This window comes from Erinaceus europaeus, chromosome 3 (genome assembly GCF_950295315.1).
Source record: "Erinaceus europaeus chromosome 3, mEriEur2.1, whole genome shotgun sequence".
NCBI lineage: Eukaryota > Metazoa > Chordata > Mammalia > Eulipotyphla > Erinaceidae > Erinaceus > Erinaceus europaeus.
Genome location: NC_080164.1, coordinates 69249723 through 69270111, shown reverse-complemented (window position 1 = coordinate 69270111; position 20389 = coordinate 69249723). Strand labels below are relative to the sequence as shown.

Here is a 20389-nt window from a genome sequence, read left to right as displayed (position 1 = left end):
TTCAGCCACCAGGTTCCAGATGCTAGCATGATGCCAACCACACTTCCCTGGACAGACAAGCCCACCAATGTGTCCTGGAGCTCCGATTCCCCAGAGCCCCACCCTACTAGGGAAAGAGAGAGGCAGGCTGCCAGAGCACTGCTCAGTTCTGGCTTATAGTCGTGTGGGGGACTGAACCTGGGACTTTGGAGCCTCAGGCATGAGAATCTGTTTGCATAACCATTATGGTAGTTACTCCTGCCTAATAAATAAATCTTTTTTAAAAAAAAATAAAATAGGGCTGGGTGGTGGTGCACCTGGTTGAGCGCATGTATTACAATGTGCAAGGACCCAGGTTCGAGCCTCCGGTCCCCACCTGCAGTGGGAAAGCTTTACGAGTGGTGAATCAGGGCTGCAGGTGTCTCTCTCTCTCTCTCTCTCTCTGTCACCCCCCTCCCTCTTGATGTCTGGCTGTCTCTATCCAATAAATAAGGATAATTTAAAAAATTAAAAATAAATAAATAAATAAAATGAAACAATCTGGGCAGATGTAGACAACATAATGGTTATGCAAAGAGACTCTCATGCCTGAGGCTCCAAAGTCCCAGGTTCCGTCCCCCATACCACCATAAGCCAGAGCTGAGCAGTGCTCTGCTAAAAAATAAAGTAAAATAAAATAAGATAATCTGTGCAGGGGAGATAACATAGTGCTTATGCAAAAGACTCATTCCTGAGGCTCTGAGTTCCCAGGCTCAATCCCTAGCACCACCATAACCGGAGCTGAGCAGTGTTTAGGGGGGTGTGTGTGTGTGTGTGTGTGTGTGTGTGTGTGTGTGTATGTGTGTGTTTACTCTCTCTCAAATAAAATAAATTTAAAAAATTAACAATTAAATAATTTGCTAAAAATCTGCCAAATTAGACTTCTACTCTGAAAACTAATAGACTTGGTGCTGCACTCTGCATCACATCAGTCTTTTAAAACATTGGTAAGTGGCCCCATCAGAACAGCCAGTTGGTGGATGTGCTAACTGAGGCTTGCTCAATGGCACAGCTGTGCCATTTGCTTCCAGGATAACCGCCTGAAGGTAAACTGTCCAGCTGCTGAGATGCCATGCTTTTGCAATCAACAGGAGGTTGGGGATATCCAAGAAATAAAGCCAAGTACCATCTGTCTTTTTGTGAGATAAGCAACGCCTAAGAACAAAGCCACAGATACAGTGACACAAGACCTGCCTGACTTTAGAATGCAATGGGATAGGGCTGTGGGGGACTGGGTGATTATAAATTAATCGCAGACATACTCTGGACAACAAAGCCAGCCTCTTCGGAAGGCAAGCTGGCCTGGGCTTCTAGCAGGCATGATACCTCCTTGTCTGGACCTGTCTCCTCTGCTAGATGGTGAATCACCTGAAGTCTTGTCCCAAGCAGCCATAAGTGCAACCCACACAGTCAGCATGCAGCAAACTAAGTGAATGAAAGTGCTTACTAGAAAATGGTTCTTCTGTCTCTCATTTCACAATTTATTTTATTTTTTATTTATCTGTGCCATCAGGGTTATAGCTGAGGTTTCATGCCCATTCAACTCCTTCACTTCCAGTGGGATTTTTTTTTTGAGAAAGAGTCAGAGAGAGAGACACACACAACAGAAAGAGACACATTAGAGCACTGCTCAGCTCTGGTTTATGGTGGTGCGGGGGATTGAACCTGGGACTTAGGAGTCTCAAGCATGAGAGAGTGTTTGCATAACCATTAGGCTATCTCCCCCACCCTTCAGTGGGATTTTTTATATTTGATTCTATTTTATTTTATTTTTACCTCCAGGGTTATTGCTGGGGCTCAGTGACTGCACTACAAATCCACTGCTCGTAGAGGCCATTTTTTCCCATTTTTGTTGCCCTTGTTGTTATTGCTGTTGGATAGGACAGAGAGAAATCAAAAGAGGAGAGAAATCAAGAGAGAAGGGTAGACAGAAGGGAAGAGAAAGACACCTGCAGACCTGCTTCACTGCTTGTGAAGTGACCCTTCTGCATCTGGGGATCTGGGGGCTCAAACCGTGATCCTTATGCAGGTCCTTGTGCTTCGCGCCATGCGTACTTAACCCACTACGCTACTGCCTGGCCCCCTAGTGGAATTTTTTTAAGCTAGTGGATAAGAGATAGTTTGGGGGGGAGAGATACCACAGCACTGATCCACCTCTTGTGAAGCCTCCCCTGTGCTGGTGCTCCCATATGGTGACTGAGGGCTTAAACCTGGGCCCTCACTTACGGTAAAATGTGAGTTTAACTAAGTGAACTCTCCCAGCCCCTCATTTCACAAATCTTGAAGCCTTGTCCTCTCTACTAAAGGAGACCAACTTAGTGGCTAGGTACTAAGCTTATGCACCAGAAACTAAGATAGGCTGTCTTCAATGACTGGGGAAATAATCCCCTATTCCTGGCCCTGTTATCTCTGGTAGGCCACAAAGATACTGCCACCAACCTCCACTCCCTAAATTAAATTGTGGCATGAAGTGCCTCTGTGCTACCCATAGTCCTAGCAAGGCTGTATAGACTTCTGCTTCCTGTACTAACTTCTGCCCAGAGCATAAAAGAAGGCCCAGAGCAAAGGCACCTTATTCCCCACCACTCACCAATAACCACTCAGATCTCTCAACTACCCACTATTCCTTCCAGCCAGCACCCCCCTAACCCCCATCCACTCCTGTAGTCCAATGAAACTGGTCCTTAACAGAACCAACTGCCAACTTTCTCGCTTTCCCAGTGGGATGACAAGGCGGGTGAGTCCCCTGGCACTTGGCTCGGCTTTCTCCATCGGCCTTTCCCCACTGGAGTTTACTCCAGGAGGACCTGCCCGAGAAGAGGCAGTCAGCAGTTATCAACAGAGGCCTCAGGGGCCCAGGCTCTGGCCCTTTAGCCCTCTGGTCTTTGGCCTGTTCCTCCTCCTTACCAAGAGGGATTCTCAGACAAAATCTCATGTCCTTCTTATTTCAGACTCCAACATCTTAAATTTCTACGTGTTCTCCCTAGACACCACTTAAAAAGGTGACTACAACTGTTCCATCACTGGCCTGTTTAAAAGGGGATCCCAGCTAATGCAAGCTGGCCACAATTTTCCCCAAATGCTTATTTTCCAAAAGCTTTGGGTCATAACTTTTAGAAAGAAAAAAAAAAAAAAGACTGTCTTTTATAAATTTTACAAGCCTGAGTTTGTATCTGCCTATCATTCCCCGGGAGGCAAGGTGGGGAGAAGAAGGGGCACTGACCTGTTCAACGTTGCTACAAAAGCCCTGGGCTTGGGGCATAGTAGTCCCTGGCTGTCACCTGGCCCTGCAGCTCTCTCTCTCCTGGGGATCAGGCTCCAGCTGGCCTTTCTCCTTGCACTCCTGAGCCCGTGGCCTCCAAGCGGCCAGTGGGCAAGGAGGCGAAGGCACCTGCCTCACCAAGAAAAGAACGAAAAAGAAGGGGGGGGGGGGAAGCACAAGCCTGTGAGTCCCTTTTGCTCCAACCTGGACGGTCGCTAGGCAAGAGCAAGGCAGAAGAATGGAAAACAAACCCGGGGCAGGGCCGGCCCGGCACCCCCCCCCCCAACCCCAGGACGTGGCCACCTGCGAGGCTGCCCCGGCTGGGGGCCGCGGGCCGCGAGGAGCGGATCCAAACCCGCCCGGCGCCCCTTACCCGTGAGGCGGCCACCCCCCTCGCCGTGCCCGCGGCGCCGCTGCAGGATGAAGTAGCAGCTGCTCTTCTGAGTCACCCAGAGCTTCAGGGCGTTCTTGAGCAGCACCTCCTCGGGCTTGAGCCACATCGCCGCGGTGCGGCCGCGTCCGCGGGCCCCGGTTCACATCGCCTCGGCCGCCAGCCGCCAGCCGCACCCGGTAACGCTCTGGGAGAGGCGGTGGACGCGGAGCGCAGGTAGCCGGTGCCCGGCGCTCGGAGTCCACGGAGCGCGGCGGGCGGGCGGGCGGGCGCAGCTCAGCTCTGCTGGTGCCGGCCCCGGCCCCGGCCCCGGCCCCGGCCCGCCCGCTCGGCGGCGCCTCTGGGGTTTCCGAGTCCCAGCCGCTCCCGTGCACAGTTCCGGAGTGGAGGGAGGAAGTCCAATCCCAGCCGCCCGGGCCCGCCCTCTCCTCTCGGCTGCGCGCTCGCCGGGGGCGCCTGGGCTCGTGGGCGGGGGCTGCAGGCGCGGGGTGGTCTCCGCGCACCGCTCCAAGCCGACGAGCAGCTGCTGGTGCGCGCTGCTCCGCGGTCTCTAGACCTCTAGGACGTTTCTCTTTGCGGGGCAAGCAATGGATGCGTGCCAGGCAACCCTATAGCGTGCTTGGAATAGCATCGCCTTTAAAATAGCCACAAGAAGACATGATTGCACGTTCACACACACACGCACACAAAAAACGAGATGTTCAATCATTCTAAAAATAAATGTTCAATAGTTCTTTCTCGAGGTTTTGAATGCTTAGCACTCATTTTCTGATGATTTCCCACGCAGTTGCTAAAGAACTGCGACGTAGAACCCGACTCCAGAGAGCCCGAGAACCAGCTCAACAACTGGGGAAACCCCCCCAATCCTCAAGGGGCATAGAGGTGAGTGATATAATGGGTCCCCGACTGGCCTCCCCATACAGGAATGAAGCCAGTCATCTTTGTTCTGAGCGAGCTGACAAGCAAGTAAGTATGGAACAGGTAAAGAAGTGCCACAGAGAAGGTGGAGGTAGAGGAGTTTTGCTCGTTTGTTTTTGTTTTTTATTTACAACTTTCAAAAAAATTATTAGTGATTAATAGATTACAAGATTGTAAGATCACAGCGCATTGTTCCACACCGCACCCACCACCTAAGTTCTGTATCCCCACCCTCCCAAGGAGGTAGTTTTAATATTGACTCTTTCTACAAAGCTGTTGTACTTTGTGTACTTGTGTCTCTTTAGACCCATAGTAACTTGGTCTTGAACAGCCTGGAGCCCTGCAAGCCATTTCTACCCTAACATAGTTAAATCCAACACCCTGACAGAGGCAAAGAAAAACTTCCACCAAAATGTCCCTCAGATTTGACAAAGTAAGATTAGCTGACAAAATGTGACTGTTGATTAGGACAAAACTGAGAAGTAGAAGTAAATGCCCCCACAGGATATGTGGGAGCTGAAAGAAACTTCTTCACTGGAAGCCAAGGGACCTGTCTTCAGAGGATCATAGGGGTCAGAAACCTTGATCTGACCTGGGAGCTGAAAGGCCACTTAAGATATCTGGATCCTGGACAGGTAAGAATGCCCACCCAGTACGAGGGTGTTGTTGGCAGGTCGCTGAAGTATCCTTGGAGTAAAAGCTAGGAAGGAAGTCAGCTATGATGGGGGGAGGGAGGAGGCGGTGCACCACAGGATTACAAAGAGGTCAGAAACAGCAAAAAAAAAAAAAAAAAAAAAGTTCATTACAGAGTATTGTCTGGTCCCTCCACCTCAAGACCCATGCTGTCAGAGATAACACTGCAGAGATGAATGAGAGCTGCACCCTCTCTGAAGAACAAACAAGCAGAAAAATAAGTGGCAGTAGATAGCATAATGGTTATGCAAAGAGATTCTCATGCCTGATGCTCCGGGATCAGTCCCAGGATCAATCCCCTGCACCACAATAAGCCAGAGCTGAGCAATGCTCTAGTAAAAATAAATAAATAAGCAGACCCTTACACACATCATTACATCCTAATAGGGATGGTAGAGATGCATTGAATGGAAGGCCAGTTCTGCTCCAAGGAGACTGAGAAAAACAGGAACAATAGTTGCTCAGCTGGGGTTTGGAAAAATGAATGTGTTAGCCAGCAGGCTGAGTAGGGGGATGTGGGCTAATGGCTCAATGCATACGATATTGTGGTTTGTGGTATTCCTCTAGAGACAAACTGCCCTAGGTCAAAACCCTTTTCCTGCTACTAGTTAGCTGTGTGACCTTGACCTAGGACGAGATAAAAATCAGTGAGCAGGCCTGGTGGTAAGTCACCAGGTTAAATGCACATAGTAAGAAGTGCAATGTCTGGCGCAGATCCGGTTCGATCCGCAGCATCCTACCTGCGGTGGGGGCGGGGGGGTGAAGCAGGTCTGCAAGTGTCTTTCTCTCCCCCCTCTGTCTTCCCCTCCCCTCTCAATTTCTCTCTGTCCTGCCCAACAACAACAACAATAACAGCAACAACGGCAATGACCTCCAGAAGCCGTGGATTCATAGTGCAGGCACTGAGCCCCAGCGATAACCCTGGAGACAAAAAAAAAAAAAATCTCAATGAGCCTCAGTCTATGAAATGGGATAGTCACAGTCTCCCCTTTTCCTGTGTTATCCAGTGTATGTGTGTGTATGTGTGTGTATGTGTATATATATATATGTGTGTGTGTGTGTGTGTGTGTAATATATATATTACACAAGGACCCAGGTTCAAGCCCCCATTCCCCCCTTCCAGGGGGAAAGCTTCATGAAAAACAAAATGGCTTCTGGGAGTGATAGATTCATCATGCAAGCACCAAGCCCTACTGACAATCCTCTTGGGGGAAAAAAAAAAAAAAAGTAATGAACACTTAGATAAGAGTGACAGGAGAAAGTTGTCATCATGTGCTAGACATTCTCCACTGACACTGCCAGACCACTCTTCAGCCTGTTTAACTTAATGAGTGCCCCACTGGCTGGTCTCTGCAAACTGCATTTCTTTCTTTCTTTCTTTCTTTCTTTCTTTCTTTCTTTCTTTCTTTCTTTTTTTTGCCTCCAGGGTTATTGCTGAGGCTCAGTGCCTGCACTATGAATCCACTGCTCCTGGAGGCTATTTTTTCCCTTTTGTTTCCCTTGTTGTTCTGATTGTTGTTATTCTTATTGTTGTTGGATAGGACAGAGAGAAATTGAGAGAGGAGGGAAAGACAGAGGGAGAGAGATAGACACCTGCAGACCTGCTTCACCACATGTGAAGCTACCCCCCTGCAGGTAGGGAGTCAAGGGCTTGAACCAGGATCCTTATGCCTGCCAGTCCTTGCACTTTGCGCCATGTGCACTTAACCTGCTCTACCACCACCTGGCCCCGCAAATTGCATTTCTTGGGCTTCCTTTGTCTTTTAGTCTCTATTTGATGCATCTAGTTGGAGGCATAGGCAGGAACCTATGAGTTAGATTCTGTTTCTTGCCAGGGCCCTCACTGATGCCAAGAGTAGGTCCAGGAAACCCAGTCTCTCCTCATGGAATTCTGGCAGGGTTAGTCATGAATTTGTACGTTCCTAATAATAGACAGCAAAAGACATGTGGTTATCTGTGGCACAGCCACTACAAGAACTCAATAACCCAAAGTTCCCCTTCCCATTCTCTCTATTTTTTACTTTACCTATTTTATTTAATAAAACAGAGAGAAAATGAAAGGAGAAGGGGAGAGAGAGAGGGAAAAAGAAAGAGAAATACCAGGCCCGGGTGGTGCTGCACCAGGCCCAGGTGAGCACACGTTACCATGCACAAGGACCCGGGTTCCAGCCGCTGGTCCCCACCTACACAGGGAAAGTTTCACAAGTGGAGAAGCAGTGCTGCAGGTGTCTCCCTCTTCCTCTCAATTTCTGGCTGTCTCTAGCCAATAAATAAATAAAGATAATTCGGGAGAGAGAGAGAGAGACTGCTTCAGCCTTTATGAAGCTTCCCTCCTGCAGCTGGGGCCAGAGGCTAGAATCCAGGTCCTTGTGAAAGATAATACATGTGCTTACCTAAGTGCTCCACTACCTAGCCATACTACAGTTTGGTTTTAGGAGCTGAATTTTATTCATTCCTTCAAATTCATATGATAACATCCTTAATCCCCCACACCTTAGAATGTTGTCTTATTTGGTGCTAGGATTATTGAAAGTGTTTAATTAAGTTATAATGAATTCATCAAGGTAAGTCTTAGTCCCATATGTATTATAAAAGGGAGAAAATTGGAAAAACACATACACACTCACATGCAAAGAGCATCATATGAAGACAGAGATTGTGCTGCCACAATCCAAGAAACTACCAGAAGTTAGGAGAAAGACTTGGAACACATCCTACTGACACCTTGCTCAGAATTTCAGCCTCCAGACCTATGAAACAATTTCTGTTGTTCAAGTGGCATAGCTTGTGGCATTTTGTTTTGGCAATTAAGAAAGCATGCAGTTGGTCCCTGATCCTGCCCACACCTGTTCACTGTGTGAAGCAAAACTTCACAAATGTCTTGAGCCATTCTGAGTTGAACTCCTTTTCTTGCCAGGACCCTCACAGATGCCAAGAATGGCCCCAGGAAACTCAGTCCCTCCTCATGGAATTCTGGCTGGGTTAATCATGAATTTGTGCATTCCTAATAATAGACAGCAGAAGGCATGTGGTTATCTGTGGCACAGCCGCTACAAGATTGCTCAAATTTATCCTGCTGGTGCTGTGAGGGGCAGACGGAGGACAAACTTTGGTGAATCTTTCTGCTGTTGTATTTTTTTTTTTAGAATTTTTTAAATATTTATTTACTTTCCCTTTTGTTGTCCTTGTTTATTGTTGTGGTTATTGATGTCATTGTTGTTGGATAGGACAGAGAGAAATGGAGAGAGGAGGGGAAGACAGAGGGGGAGAGAAAGATAGACACCTGCAGACCTGCTTCACCTCTTGTGAAACGACTCCCCTGCAGATGGAGAGTCGGGGGGGGGGGGTGCTGGAACCAGGATCCTTGTGCAGGTCCTTGCGTTTTGCGCCAGCCACCAGCGTGCTTAACCCGCTGTGCTACTGCCTGACTCTCTGATGTTGTATTTGATTGTTTTGGTAATGATGACAAATTGCAAATAAAAGCGAGTGAGATTAACTTTGGAAAGTTTTTGTTTGTTTGTTTGTTTGTTTCTGACGTATAATATCTCTTTCTCAAGGTACAAATACGGTGAAATTCAAAGAATCCCATATCCTGTAGCCACAGGGCAAACAATATTCACCTTCTGGTCCTAAAAATAACCTCTCAGATTACAGAATGGTTACAAAAGTGAAGTGCTCAGAGAGCTAAGTCATCAGGTAAGGTACCTGCCTTGCCAGGTGCATAAACAAGGTTCAGACCTCAGGTAAACTGCACAGGAGTACTATAGCACTGGGGGGGAAGCTTCAATGAAATGATATCTCAGTCTCTCTCGCTCGCTCGCTTGCCCTCCCTCCCTTCCTTCCTTCCTCTCTCTGCCTCTGGAAAAGTTGACCAGAGTCAGTGAAACACTAAAAGAGCCAGAGAAAAAGAGGGAGGTGGAATAAAATATATGACCACATTCAGCAAAAATTATTAGTGTGTATGCACTAATCCAGTATTCATAATATTAGTTATTATATCCAGCAGCACTGAGAAGCTCTAAAGCTTATTTCCTTGGTTTATTGCATCCTGGATTTAACAATGGCCTATAGTTGGCATGCCCAAACTCCATGACAAGTTATAGATTAAGAGTATAAAGACCTGGGAGTTGGGCGGTAGCGCAGCGGGTTAAGCGCACGTGGTGCAAAACGCAAGGACCAGCTCATGGATCCCAGTTCGAACCCCCAACTCCCCACCTGCAGGGGAGTTGCTTCATAGGCGGTGAAACAGGTCTGCAGGTGTCTTTCTCTCCCCCTCTCCTCTCCATTTCTCTCTGTCCTATCCAACGACGACAACATCAGTAACAACAACAAATAATAACTACAACAACAATGAAAAACAAGGGCAACAAAAGGGAAAATAAATAAATAAATAAATATTTTAAAAAAGAAAGAAAGAAAAAAGCAAGCGAGGGGAGTCAGGCGGTAGCACAGCGGACTAAGCGCCGTGGAGCAAAGCACAAGGACTGGCCTAAGGATAACGGTTCCAGCCCCCCCCCCCCCACCTGCAGGAGAGTCGCTTCACAGAGGTGAAACAGGTCTGCAGGTGTCTATCTTTCTCTCCTCCTCTCTGTCTTCCCCTCCTCTCTCTATTTCTCTCTGTCCTATCTAACAACGACAACTTCAATAACAACAACAATAATAACTACAACAATAAAAAGGGCAACAAAAGGGAAAATTTTAAAAATAAGAAGAAGAATGCTTCAGTGAGTATTATCACAGGTTCTCTCTCTTTTTTTCATCACTTTTATTGGGGAGCCAGTGATTCACAGTGTAGAAACGGGGCTGGAAAGATAAAATCTTGGCTATTCAAAAAGACTTTCATGTCCAAGGCTCCAAGATCCCAGCTTCAGTCCCCAGCACCACCATAAACTATAGCTGAGCATTGTTCTGTGTAGTGGTAACGTATGTTCCACCACATGCACCACAGTCAGTCCTAAAATAAATCTGCCTTCAACTTCTAGATTACCTGACTTTTGTTCACACTTCTGGCATTATTAACATCCAGACCAGTATTTTGTATTTCTTCTTTTAATACAAATGCTGTAAAAAGCAGACCTGTTATTCCCTCTCCCACTCACCCCCCTCACCTGCCCTGTTGTCTATATCCTGGACCCATTCCTGACTAACCATTGGAATTTAATACACATATTTGTGAATATTCACATATTCCTGACAGTCTTTCTCCCAGTAGGCTCTAGGAATTGCTCCGAACTCATCCCAGAACAAGTTCTAGGAGACTAGCTAAGTTAGAAAACATTCATTGAGGGGCCAGGCGGTGGTGCACCTAGTTAAACGCACACATTACAGTGTGCAAGTACCGGGGTTCAAGCCCCTGGTCTCCACCTGCAGGGGTGGGGTAGGCTTCACAAGTGGTGAAGCAGGGCTGCAGGTGTCTCTCTGTCTCTCTCCCTCTCTGTCTCCTCTTCCCCTCTCAATTTCTGGCTGTCTCTATCCAATAATAAATCAACAAAAATATTTTTAAAAATTCATTGAGAATGTTTGGCAGGTTAGTAGTGTGTGACATTCCTGGGGTGCAAAGATAAATAAACCCACATTTGTCTTCAGATTTTACCCTGGGGACATTGCATGGGGGAGAAAGAAGACAATAAAACATAGCACTGCACAGCTGCATTTCTAAAAGGTATCTCACTTATTTCTTTTTTTTAATAGTTTATTTATTTTCTCTTTTGTTGTCCTTGTTGTTTTTCACTGTTGTTGTAGTTATTATTGTTATTGATGTTGTCGTTGTTAGATAGGACAGGGAGAAATGGAGAGAGGAGGGGAAGACAGAGAGGGGCAGAGAAAGATAGACACCTGCAGACCTGCTTCACCGCTTGTGAAGCGACTCCCCTGCAGGTGGGGAGCCGGGGGCTCAAACCGGGATCCTTATGCCAACCTTGTGCTTTGCGCCACCTGCGCTTAACCCGCTGCGCTACCGCCCGACTCCCCTCACTTATTTCTTAGAGCTGACTTAAAAGGAGTATGAAGTCTTATTTTATAGATGAGAAAACTCAGGTCCACAGTCAAATACTGAAAAAGACTTTCACTCAGTGGATGAATAAAATGTTTAAATGATATACCTATATGTACACTGTGCTATTTGTGTATGTCATGTATAAATATGTTATACATGCATGTACACATACATGTAATAGAGTGTTTTGATAAATGCACGTGCCAGTGCCCCCAGCCAGAGCCAAGAGGAAGATGACCAGGTTGGTTTGATCTGATAAATGCACACGCTGCGTAATAGAGTGTTATTTAACCATAAACAAGGTTGAAATCTTTCCATCTATGGTAGCATGGATTGATGAACCTTGAAGACATTATGCAAAGTCAGACAGAGGAGACAAAAGCCATATGATCTGATTTACATATGGAATCTAAAACAGTCCAGCAAAGGTCATAGATATAGAGAACAGTGAGACACTTCACAAGTGGTGAAACAGGTCTGCAGGTGTCTATTCCCCCACTCAATTTCTCTGTGTCTTATGCAATAAATAAATTTAAATGGCTGCCAGGAACAATGGAGTCATGGTGCTGTCACTGAGCCCTAGTGATAAACCTGGAGGTCAAAAAAGAAAAAGAAAGAAGGGGAGTCGGGCAGTAGCGCAGTGAGTTAAGCATAGGTGGCACAAAGTGCAAGGACCATCATAAGGTTCTGGGTTTGAGCCCCTGGCTCCCCACCTGCAGGGAAATCACTTCACAAACAGTGAAGTAGGTCTGCAGGTGTCTTTCTTTCCCCCTCTCTGTCTTCCCCTCCTCTCTTCATTTCTCTCTGTCCTATCCAACAATGATGACAATAATAACTACAACAATAAAACAAGGACAACAAAAGGGAATAAATAAATAAATAATAAAAAGAAAGAAAGAAAAAAGAAAGAGGCAGTGGCCCAAGTGCCACAGACTTGGAATCTGCCAGCATCCTGACCTAGGACTTCCCAAGCTCCAAAGCTGTTCCTTTAACCATTATACTGGTCACATTGCTTTGTGACATCATAGAGGTTTGGGGTGTGGTCTCTGCAGCTAAGGGCAATGTTCTCCCCCAGAGAGTAGAACAGCAGCCTGAGAGGAGGACCCCTGCTCTCTGCTCTTCCTGTCTCCCTGCCCAGGATCACTGAGTCTGTATCCAAGGCAAAATGAGGTGTGTTGTTTTGTCCTTCCTTCTTTATTTCCAAGTTGTCTCACGCCATACTAACATTTTTTTCTGTCTTTTAAAAAAATTTTTATTTATGAAAAGGAAACACTGACAAAAACCATAGGATAAGAGGGGTACAACTCCACACAATTCCCATCACCAGAACTCTGTATCCCATCCTCTGCCCTGATAACTTTCCTATTCTTTAACCCTCTGGAAGTATGGACCCAGGGTCATCATGGGGTGCAGAAAGTGGGAGGTCTGGCCTCTGCAATGGCTTTCCCACTGAACATGGGCATTGGCAGGTCGATCCATACTCCCAGCCTGTCTCTCTCTTTCCCTAGTGGGGTGGGACTCTGGGGAAGCAGGGCTCCAGGACACATTGGTGGGGTTGTCTGTCCAGAGAAGTCTGGTTGGCATCATGCTAGCATCTGGAACCTGGTAGTTGAAAAGAGAGTTAACATACAAAGTCAAATTGTTGACCAATCATGGACTTAAAAGCTGGAATAGTGCAGATAAAGAGTTGGGGGGGGGGTCCTTTGTTTTGTAGATAGCTAGTAGGCATATTTTAGTTATATTCCAAATTGCCTATGGCTCTATTAGTGTTTTGTTTGTTTGTTTGTTTTGTTTTGTTTTTTGTTTTTTCCTAAGCCTGAAATCTGATATGCAGGTGGATCCTAGTTATTATCTGGGGAGATGATGTCATGGCTGGAAGAAGGACCAGAAAGCTGGATCAGGGAAGAGAGTAGCTCCCTAATATGGGAAAGGGGTATGAATATTGTTGACTGTAAGTAAACCTCATCGATTTGATGTGATCTGGAGCCCATATTCAGCCTAGGAGCCTATGTGACCTCTACATCTGAGCTCACATTCTGTGGTCATAAGTAGGAACATTCCAAGCTGCCCCAATATCAGGACCCATCTTCCTCAGGTGTAGCATAGAGTATATTGTCCAGTCTCTCTTCAGAGGATGGAATATTCTCTACCACTGTTGATACAAGTTGAGGGCAAGCATTTTTTTTTTTATCTTTATTTACTGGATAGTAACAGCCAGAAATTGAAAGGGAAGGGAGTGACAGAGAGGGAGAGAGACACTTGTAATACTGCTTCACCACTTTCAAAGCTTTCTCCCTGAAGACGGGGACTGAGGACTTGAACCTGGGTCTTTGTGCATTGTAGCATGTGCTCTCAACTGGGTGCTTTTAAAACAGTTATATAAGTGACTGGGGAAATAGTTCAACTGGTAGTTTTTACTACTTGATGTCCCCAGTTTTATATCTTGAACTACATGTACTGGAGTGGTGCTCTGGTTTCTCCCTATTTCTGTGCTTTTGTGAAGAAGGAGAAAGGGACTGGGTGGTGTCGCACCTGGTTGAATGCATACGTTACAATACTCAAGGATCTTGGTTCAAGCCCCCGGTCCCCACCTGTAGGGGGAAAGCTTTGTGAGTGGTAAAGCAGGGTTTCAGGTATCTCTGTCTCTTTCCCTCATTATCTCCCCTACTCCTCTCAATTTCTCTGTCTCTATCCAATTATAAAATAAACAAAAATATTTCCTTTTTAAATATATTTTACTTATTTTTTTAATGACTGAAAGATACACACAGAGAGCTATCAGAGCACTGCTCAGCTCTGTCTTATTATGATGCTGGAGATTGAACCTGGGACTTTGAAACCACAGGCATGAAAGTCTTTTGCATAACCATATGCTGTCTCTCTAGCCCAATAAAAATGCTGAGAGGGAGGGGAGCCGGGCTGTAGCGCAGCTAGTTAAGCATATGTGATGCCAGTCGCAAGGACCAACGCAAGGACCAGCATAAGGATCCCTGTTCTAGCCCCTGGCTCCCCACCTGCAGAGGAGTCGCTTCATAGGCAGTGAAGCAGGTCTTTCTCTCCCCATCTCTGTCTTCCCCTCCTCTCTCCATTTCTTATCTAACATCATCAACAACAACAATAACTGCAACAATAAAAAAGGCAACAAAAGGGAATAAATAAATATTTTTAAAAATGCTAAGGGGTGGGGGCTGGGCAGTGGTTCATTAGGTTAAGCTCACATAGTAGGAAGTGCAAGGACCCATGCAAGAATCCTGGTTCCAACCCCTGACTCCCCACTTGTAGGGGGGTCACTTCACAAGCGGTGAAGCAGGTCTGCAGGTGTCGATGTTTCTCTTTCCCTCTCTATCTTCCCTTCCCCTCTCAATTTCTCTCTGTCCTATCCAAAAAATTTAAGAAAAAGAAAAGTGGCCACAGGAGCAGTGAATTCTTAGTGTCACAGTGATAACTCTGGAAGCAAAAAAAAAAAAAAATGCTAACAGAGTAGATTTTTTATAGAAATAAACTGAGAGAGAAGTGGGAGATATAGATGAGGAGAGAAAGAGAAATTCCTTCAATCAATTTAATCCACCATACCAACAAGAAGAATGATAAAAATCAAGTTATCGTATCAACTGATGTAAAAGCACTTGATAAGGTCCAATACCCACTTATGATAAAGGCCCTCACGATGTTGGGAGTAGAAGGGAAATTCCTCAACATAATGAAGGCTATATATGACAAGTCCATGGCTAACATTGTGCTCAATTGGGAAAAATTGAAAACTTTCCCCCTAAAATCAGGAACTAGGCAAGGATGTATGTCCACTCTCATCAATTGTATTCAACATAGTCCTAGAAGTCCTCACCATCACCATCAGACAAGAAAGATATCAAAGGAATCCAATTTTCAAAGGATGAAGTTAAATTATCATTATTTGCAGATGATATGCTGTTATACCTAGAGGGCCCCATAAACCCTGCCGAAAAAAAAAAAAAAACTACTGAAAATCATCAATTAGTTCAGTAAAGTAGCAGGTTACAAAATCAATACTCATAAATCTGTGGCACTCAAGGAAGCAATCCTATTTACAATTGAATACAAAAAGATAAAATACGAGGGGCTAGGTGGTGGTGCACTCTGTTAAGTACACACAGTACAAAATGGAAGGACCAGGGCTAGACAGTGGCACACCTGGCTAAGGGCACGTTACAACACGCAAGGCCCTGGGTTTGAGCCCCCAGTTTCCATCTGAATATACTACCCAGATCCATCTACAAATTTAATGCTATCTCCATCAAGATCCCAAGCACATTTTTTAGAAGAATAGAAACAAATGCCACAAATGTTTATCTGGAACCAGAAAAGACCTAGAATTGCCAAAACAATCTTGAGAAAAAAGAACAGAACTGGAGGCATCACACTCCCAGATCTCAAACTGTATTATAGGGCCATTGTCATCAAAACTGCTTGGTACTGGAACATGAATAGATACACTGACCAGTGGAATAGAATTGAGAGCACAGAAGTGAGCCCCCACACCTACAGACATCTAATGTTTGACAAAGGGGCTCAGACTATTAAATGGGGAAAGCAGAGTCTCTTCAACAAATGCTGTTGGAAACAATGGCTTGAAACATGCAGAAGAATGAAACTGAATCACTGTATTTCACCAAATACAAAAGTAAATTCCAAGTGGATCAAGGACTTGGATGTTAGACCATAAACTATCAAATACTTAGAGAAAAATATTGGTAGAACTCTTTTCCACATAAATTTAAAAGATATTTTCAATGAAACTAATCCAATTACAAAGAAGACTAAGGCAAGTATAAACCTATGGGACTACATCAAATTAAAAAGCTTCTTCACAGCAAAAGATACCACTACCCAAACCAAGAGACACCTCACAGAATGGGAGATCTTTACATGCCATACATCAGACAAGAGGTTAATTACCAACATATATAAAGAGCTTGCCAAATTCAACAAGACAACAAATAATCCCATCCAAAAATGGGGGGAGGACATGGACAGAATATTCACCACAGAAGAGATCCAAAAGGCCTAGAAACACATGAAAAAATGCTCCAAGTCTCTGATTGTCAGAGAAATGCAAATCATGACAACAACAAGATACCACTTCACTCCTGTGAGAATGTCATACATCAGAAAAGGTAACAGCAGCAAATGCTGGAGAGGGTGTGGGGTCAAAGGAACCCTCCTACACTGCTGGTGGGAATGAAAATTGGTCCAACCTCTGTGGAGAACAGTCTGGAGAACTCTCAGAAGGCTAGAAATGGACCTACCCTATGATCCTGCAATTCCTCTCGTGGGGATATATCCTAAGGAACCCAACATATCCATCCAAAAAGATCATATGTTCTTGGCAACACAATTTGTAATAGCCAAAACCTGGAAGCAACCCAGGAGTCCAACAACAGATGAGTGGCTGAGCAAGTTGTGGTATATATACACAATGGAATACTACTCAGCTGTAAAAAATGGTGACTTCACCGTTTTCAGCCGATCTTCGATGGACCTTGAACAAATCATGTTGAGTGAAATAAGTCAGAAACAGAAGGATGAATATGGGATGGTCTCACTCTCAGGCTGAAGTTGAAAAACAAGATCAGAAAAGAAAACAAAAGTAGAACCTGAAATAGATTTGGCATATCGCACCAAAGTAAAAGACTCTGGGGGGGTGGGGGTGGGTGGGTGGGGAGAATACAGGTCCAAGAAGGATTCAGAGGACCTAGTGGGGGTTATATTGGAAATTGGGGAATGTTATGCATGTACAAACTATTGTACTTACTGTTGAATGTAAAACATTAATTCCCCAAGAAAAAAAATAAAAAAACACAACTTAAAAAACACATTAAAATGGCAATCTTGCCAAAAGCAATCTATATGTTCAATTCAATCCATATTAAAGTCCCAAGGATATATTTTGAGAAAGTTAACAACTTGTCCAAAAATTCATGTGGAACTATAAAAAAAAAATAGCAAAAGCGCTCCTGAGGAAAAAGTAGAAAAATGGGCGACAAGAATGGGCTCCATCATTAATACAAGAGAAGATAAGTGCCAGAGAGGACGTGGAGAGAGTGGAACTCTTACCACACTTCTGGCAGGAGTGCAAATTAGTGCAACCAATATGGAGAACAGTATGAAAATCCTTAATCAAATACAAATGGAAATACCTTGTGATCCAGCAATTCCACTCTTAGGCATTTACCCAAAATATCCAATAAAGATCTAATAACACTGATTTGAAAGGATATATGCAATTCTATGTTCACAGCGACTTTATTCACAATAGCAAAAACTCAGAAACGTCAAAAATGCTCTTCAACAGATGACTGTGTTGCAGGTTCGAGAATTAGAGCAAGCCAGTGGAGTCAACAAGGAGAAACTTTATTAACATTAACAGGCCACAGAAAGAGCTCGTGCTTTTAAACGAGTCCTCTGCCTGGATCTCTCATTTTCTCCATATTTTCTCTTTCTTCCCTGCTTTCTTCTTTTTTTCTTTCCTTTCTTCCTCTCTTTTCTCTTTCCTTCCTTATGTTTTTTTCTTTATTCTTTCTTTTACCAGAGCATTGCTCAGCTCTTGCTTCTGGTGGTGCTAGAAACTGAACCTGGGACACTGGAGCTGGCACCTCAGGCATAAAAGGCTTGGAAGTGGGTGAAAGAGATTATCAGATATTAAGTGTGACTTTTTATCTTCAGGACTATTTCACAAGTCCACAAGGTGAGGCTAACATGTAGATTTCTATCTAGTGGAAATGTAAATTAATTTTTGTCCCAAAGAGCAGATAACCCCAAAGATTTTGGTTTATGAATATTATCCAGTTCTATATCTTAACCAGAAATATATTAAATTGCCTGTTTATACCTATTTCTGCAAATGCTTATTTTTTATTTTTTATTGTTTTTTTCTTATTTTTTATATTATTGTTATTATTATTATTATTCACCAGAGCACTGTTCAGCTCTGGCTTATGGTGGTGCGGGGGATTGAACCTGGGGCTTTGGAACCTCAGGCATGAGAGTCTAACCATTATGCTATCTACCCTCCACCCATCTGCAAATGCTTATAACATCTTGTTATTACATCTTTTTTTCTGTATTAATGAACTTACTAAGTTTCTGATGCTTTTTAAAATATGTTGTGTTATGTTATGTTATGTTATGTTATGTTATGTTATGTTATGTTATGTTATGTTATGTTATGTATTGTACCAGAGCACTGCTTAGCTCTGGTTTATGGTAGTGTGAGGGACTGGGCCTGTGGTTTTGAAGTATCCATCATGAAAATCTTTTTGCATAACTATTATACTATTCCCCCACACACCCCACCAATTTTTGCTTTACATGACAGTCATGTCATACTATTTTAAATGGTGTGAAAAATCTAAGCCAGAGCCTAATGCATGGTGTGTTACCTTTTTGAAATCATATTTTAACAAAACGAAGATGACATATATGGACATTTTTAAAATCCTGTTCTTGGATACAGAAATGATTAGCATGGCCCCTAAGCAAGGATGACATGATAATTCGCGAAGCGTTCCTTTTTCTTTCTTTTTTTTCTTTTTGCCTCCAGGGTTATTGCTGGGGCTTGGTGCTTGCACTATGAATCCACTGCCCCTGGAGGCCATTTTTCCCATTTTGTTGCTCTTGTTGAGCTTGTTGTAGTTGTGATTATTATTGTTGTTATAGCTGTTGTTGTTTTTAGATAGGACAGAGAGAAATAGAAAGAGGAAAGGAAGACAGAGAGGAGGAGAGAAAGACACCTGCAGACCTGCTTCACCGCTTGTGAAAGGACCCCTGGCAGGTGGGGCATTGGGGGCTGGAACCGGGATCCTTAAACCCACCTTTATGCTTTGGGCCACGTGCGCTTAACCCGCTGCACTGCCACCCAGGCCCCCTTTTTTAAAAAATTTTATTTATAAAAAGGAAACACTGACAAAAACCATAGGTTAAGAGGGGTACAACTCCACGCAATTCCTACCACCAGAACTCCATATCCCATCCCATCCCCTGATAACTTTCCTATTCTTTATCCTTCTGGGAGTATGGACCCAGGGTCATTATGGGGTGCAGAAGGTGGAAGGTCTGGCTTCTGTAATTGCTTCCCCGGATCCTTACTCCTAGCCTACCTCTCACTTTCCCTAATGGGGTGGGGCTCTGGCGAAGCAGGGATCCAGGACACATTGGTGGGGTTGTCTATCTAAGGAAGTCGGGTTGGCATCATGGTAGCATCTGGAACCTGATGGCTGAAAAAAAAGTTAGCATATACAGCCAAACAAATAGTTGACAAGTCATGAGCCTAAAGGCTGAAATAGTTCATATGAAGAGTTGGGGGTGGGGGGGATCCTCTGTTTTGTAGATAATTAGTAGGCCTATTTTAGTTATATTCCAAAGAGCCCATGGCTATACTAGTTTTTTGTTGGTTTGTTTTGTTTTTTTTAAGACTCCCACAAACCTGGGGGGGGGGGGGAATCCTGTTTTTGGTACCTCAATCCACATTTACAAGAACTAAAATGTTTCTTTTTTGGTACTAGGTTATAGTTCACTCAATAGGGCAGATGCCTTACCAGACTTAAGGTCCCAGGTTCTAACTCAGCACCATATAGAACCAGGAGAAACTCCATGGATGGTGGTTTAGTGCTTGGTGCCTCTCTTTCCCCAACCCCCTTCCCTCTATTCCTCTCTAGAATAAAAGGAAAGCCCCCCACACACACCTATGGACATTAATTTTTAACAAAAGGAACCAAACTATTAGATGGAGAGAGTGTTTTCAACAAATGTTGCTGGGGAAATTGGGTTGAAACATACAGCAGAATGAAACTGAATCATTACATTTCACCATGCACAAAAGTAAACTTCAAATCAGTCAAGGACTTGGATGTTAGTCCAAAAACTATCAAATCTTGGCATATAAATATATAAATATATAAATAATGGCATAACTCTTTTCCATCTAAGCTTTATAGGCATCTTCAATGACTTGAGCCCAATTGCAAGGAAAATAAAAATAAACCAATGGGACTACAACAAATTGAAAAGCTTCTGCACAGCAAAAGAAACCACCACCCAAAAAGACTCCTTACAGAATGGAAGAAGATATTTACAT

At 44.3% G+C, this 20389-nt stretch overlaps 1 protein-coding gene and 1 pseudogene across 3 annotated transcripts in view; one reads left to right on the top strand and one right to left on the bottom strand.

Moving 5' to 3' along the window:
- Positions 1-4096, bottom strand: part of TBC1D8 (TBC1 domain family member 8) — a 152909-nt gene extending 148813 nt beyond the window's left edge. For 2 of the 3 annotated variants that reach the window (XM_007521864.3, XM_060187435.1), the window contains exon 1: positions 3654-4096. In XM_007521864.3, coding sequence (XP_007521926.1) covers positions 3654-3780 — 127 coding nt within the window. In that variant the 5' untranslated portion in view covers positions 3781-4096. The remainder of the gene's footprint in view (positions 1-3653) is intronic. The other variant, XM_007521866.3, reaches the window with a different exon arrangement.
- A 14636-nt stretch (positions 4097-18732) lies between these two features.
- On the top strand, positions 18733-18832 carry LOC132537887 (U6 spliceosomal RNA; annotated as a pseudogene).
- The last annotated feature ends 1557 nt before the right edge of the window (positions 18833-20389 follow it).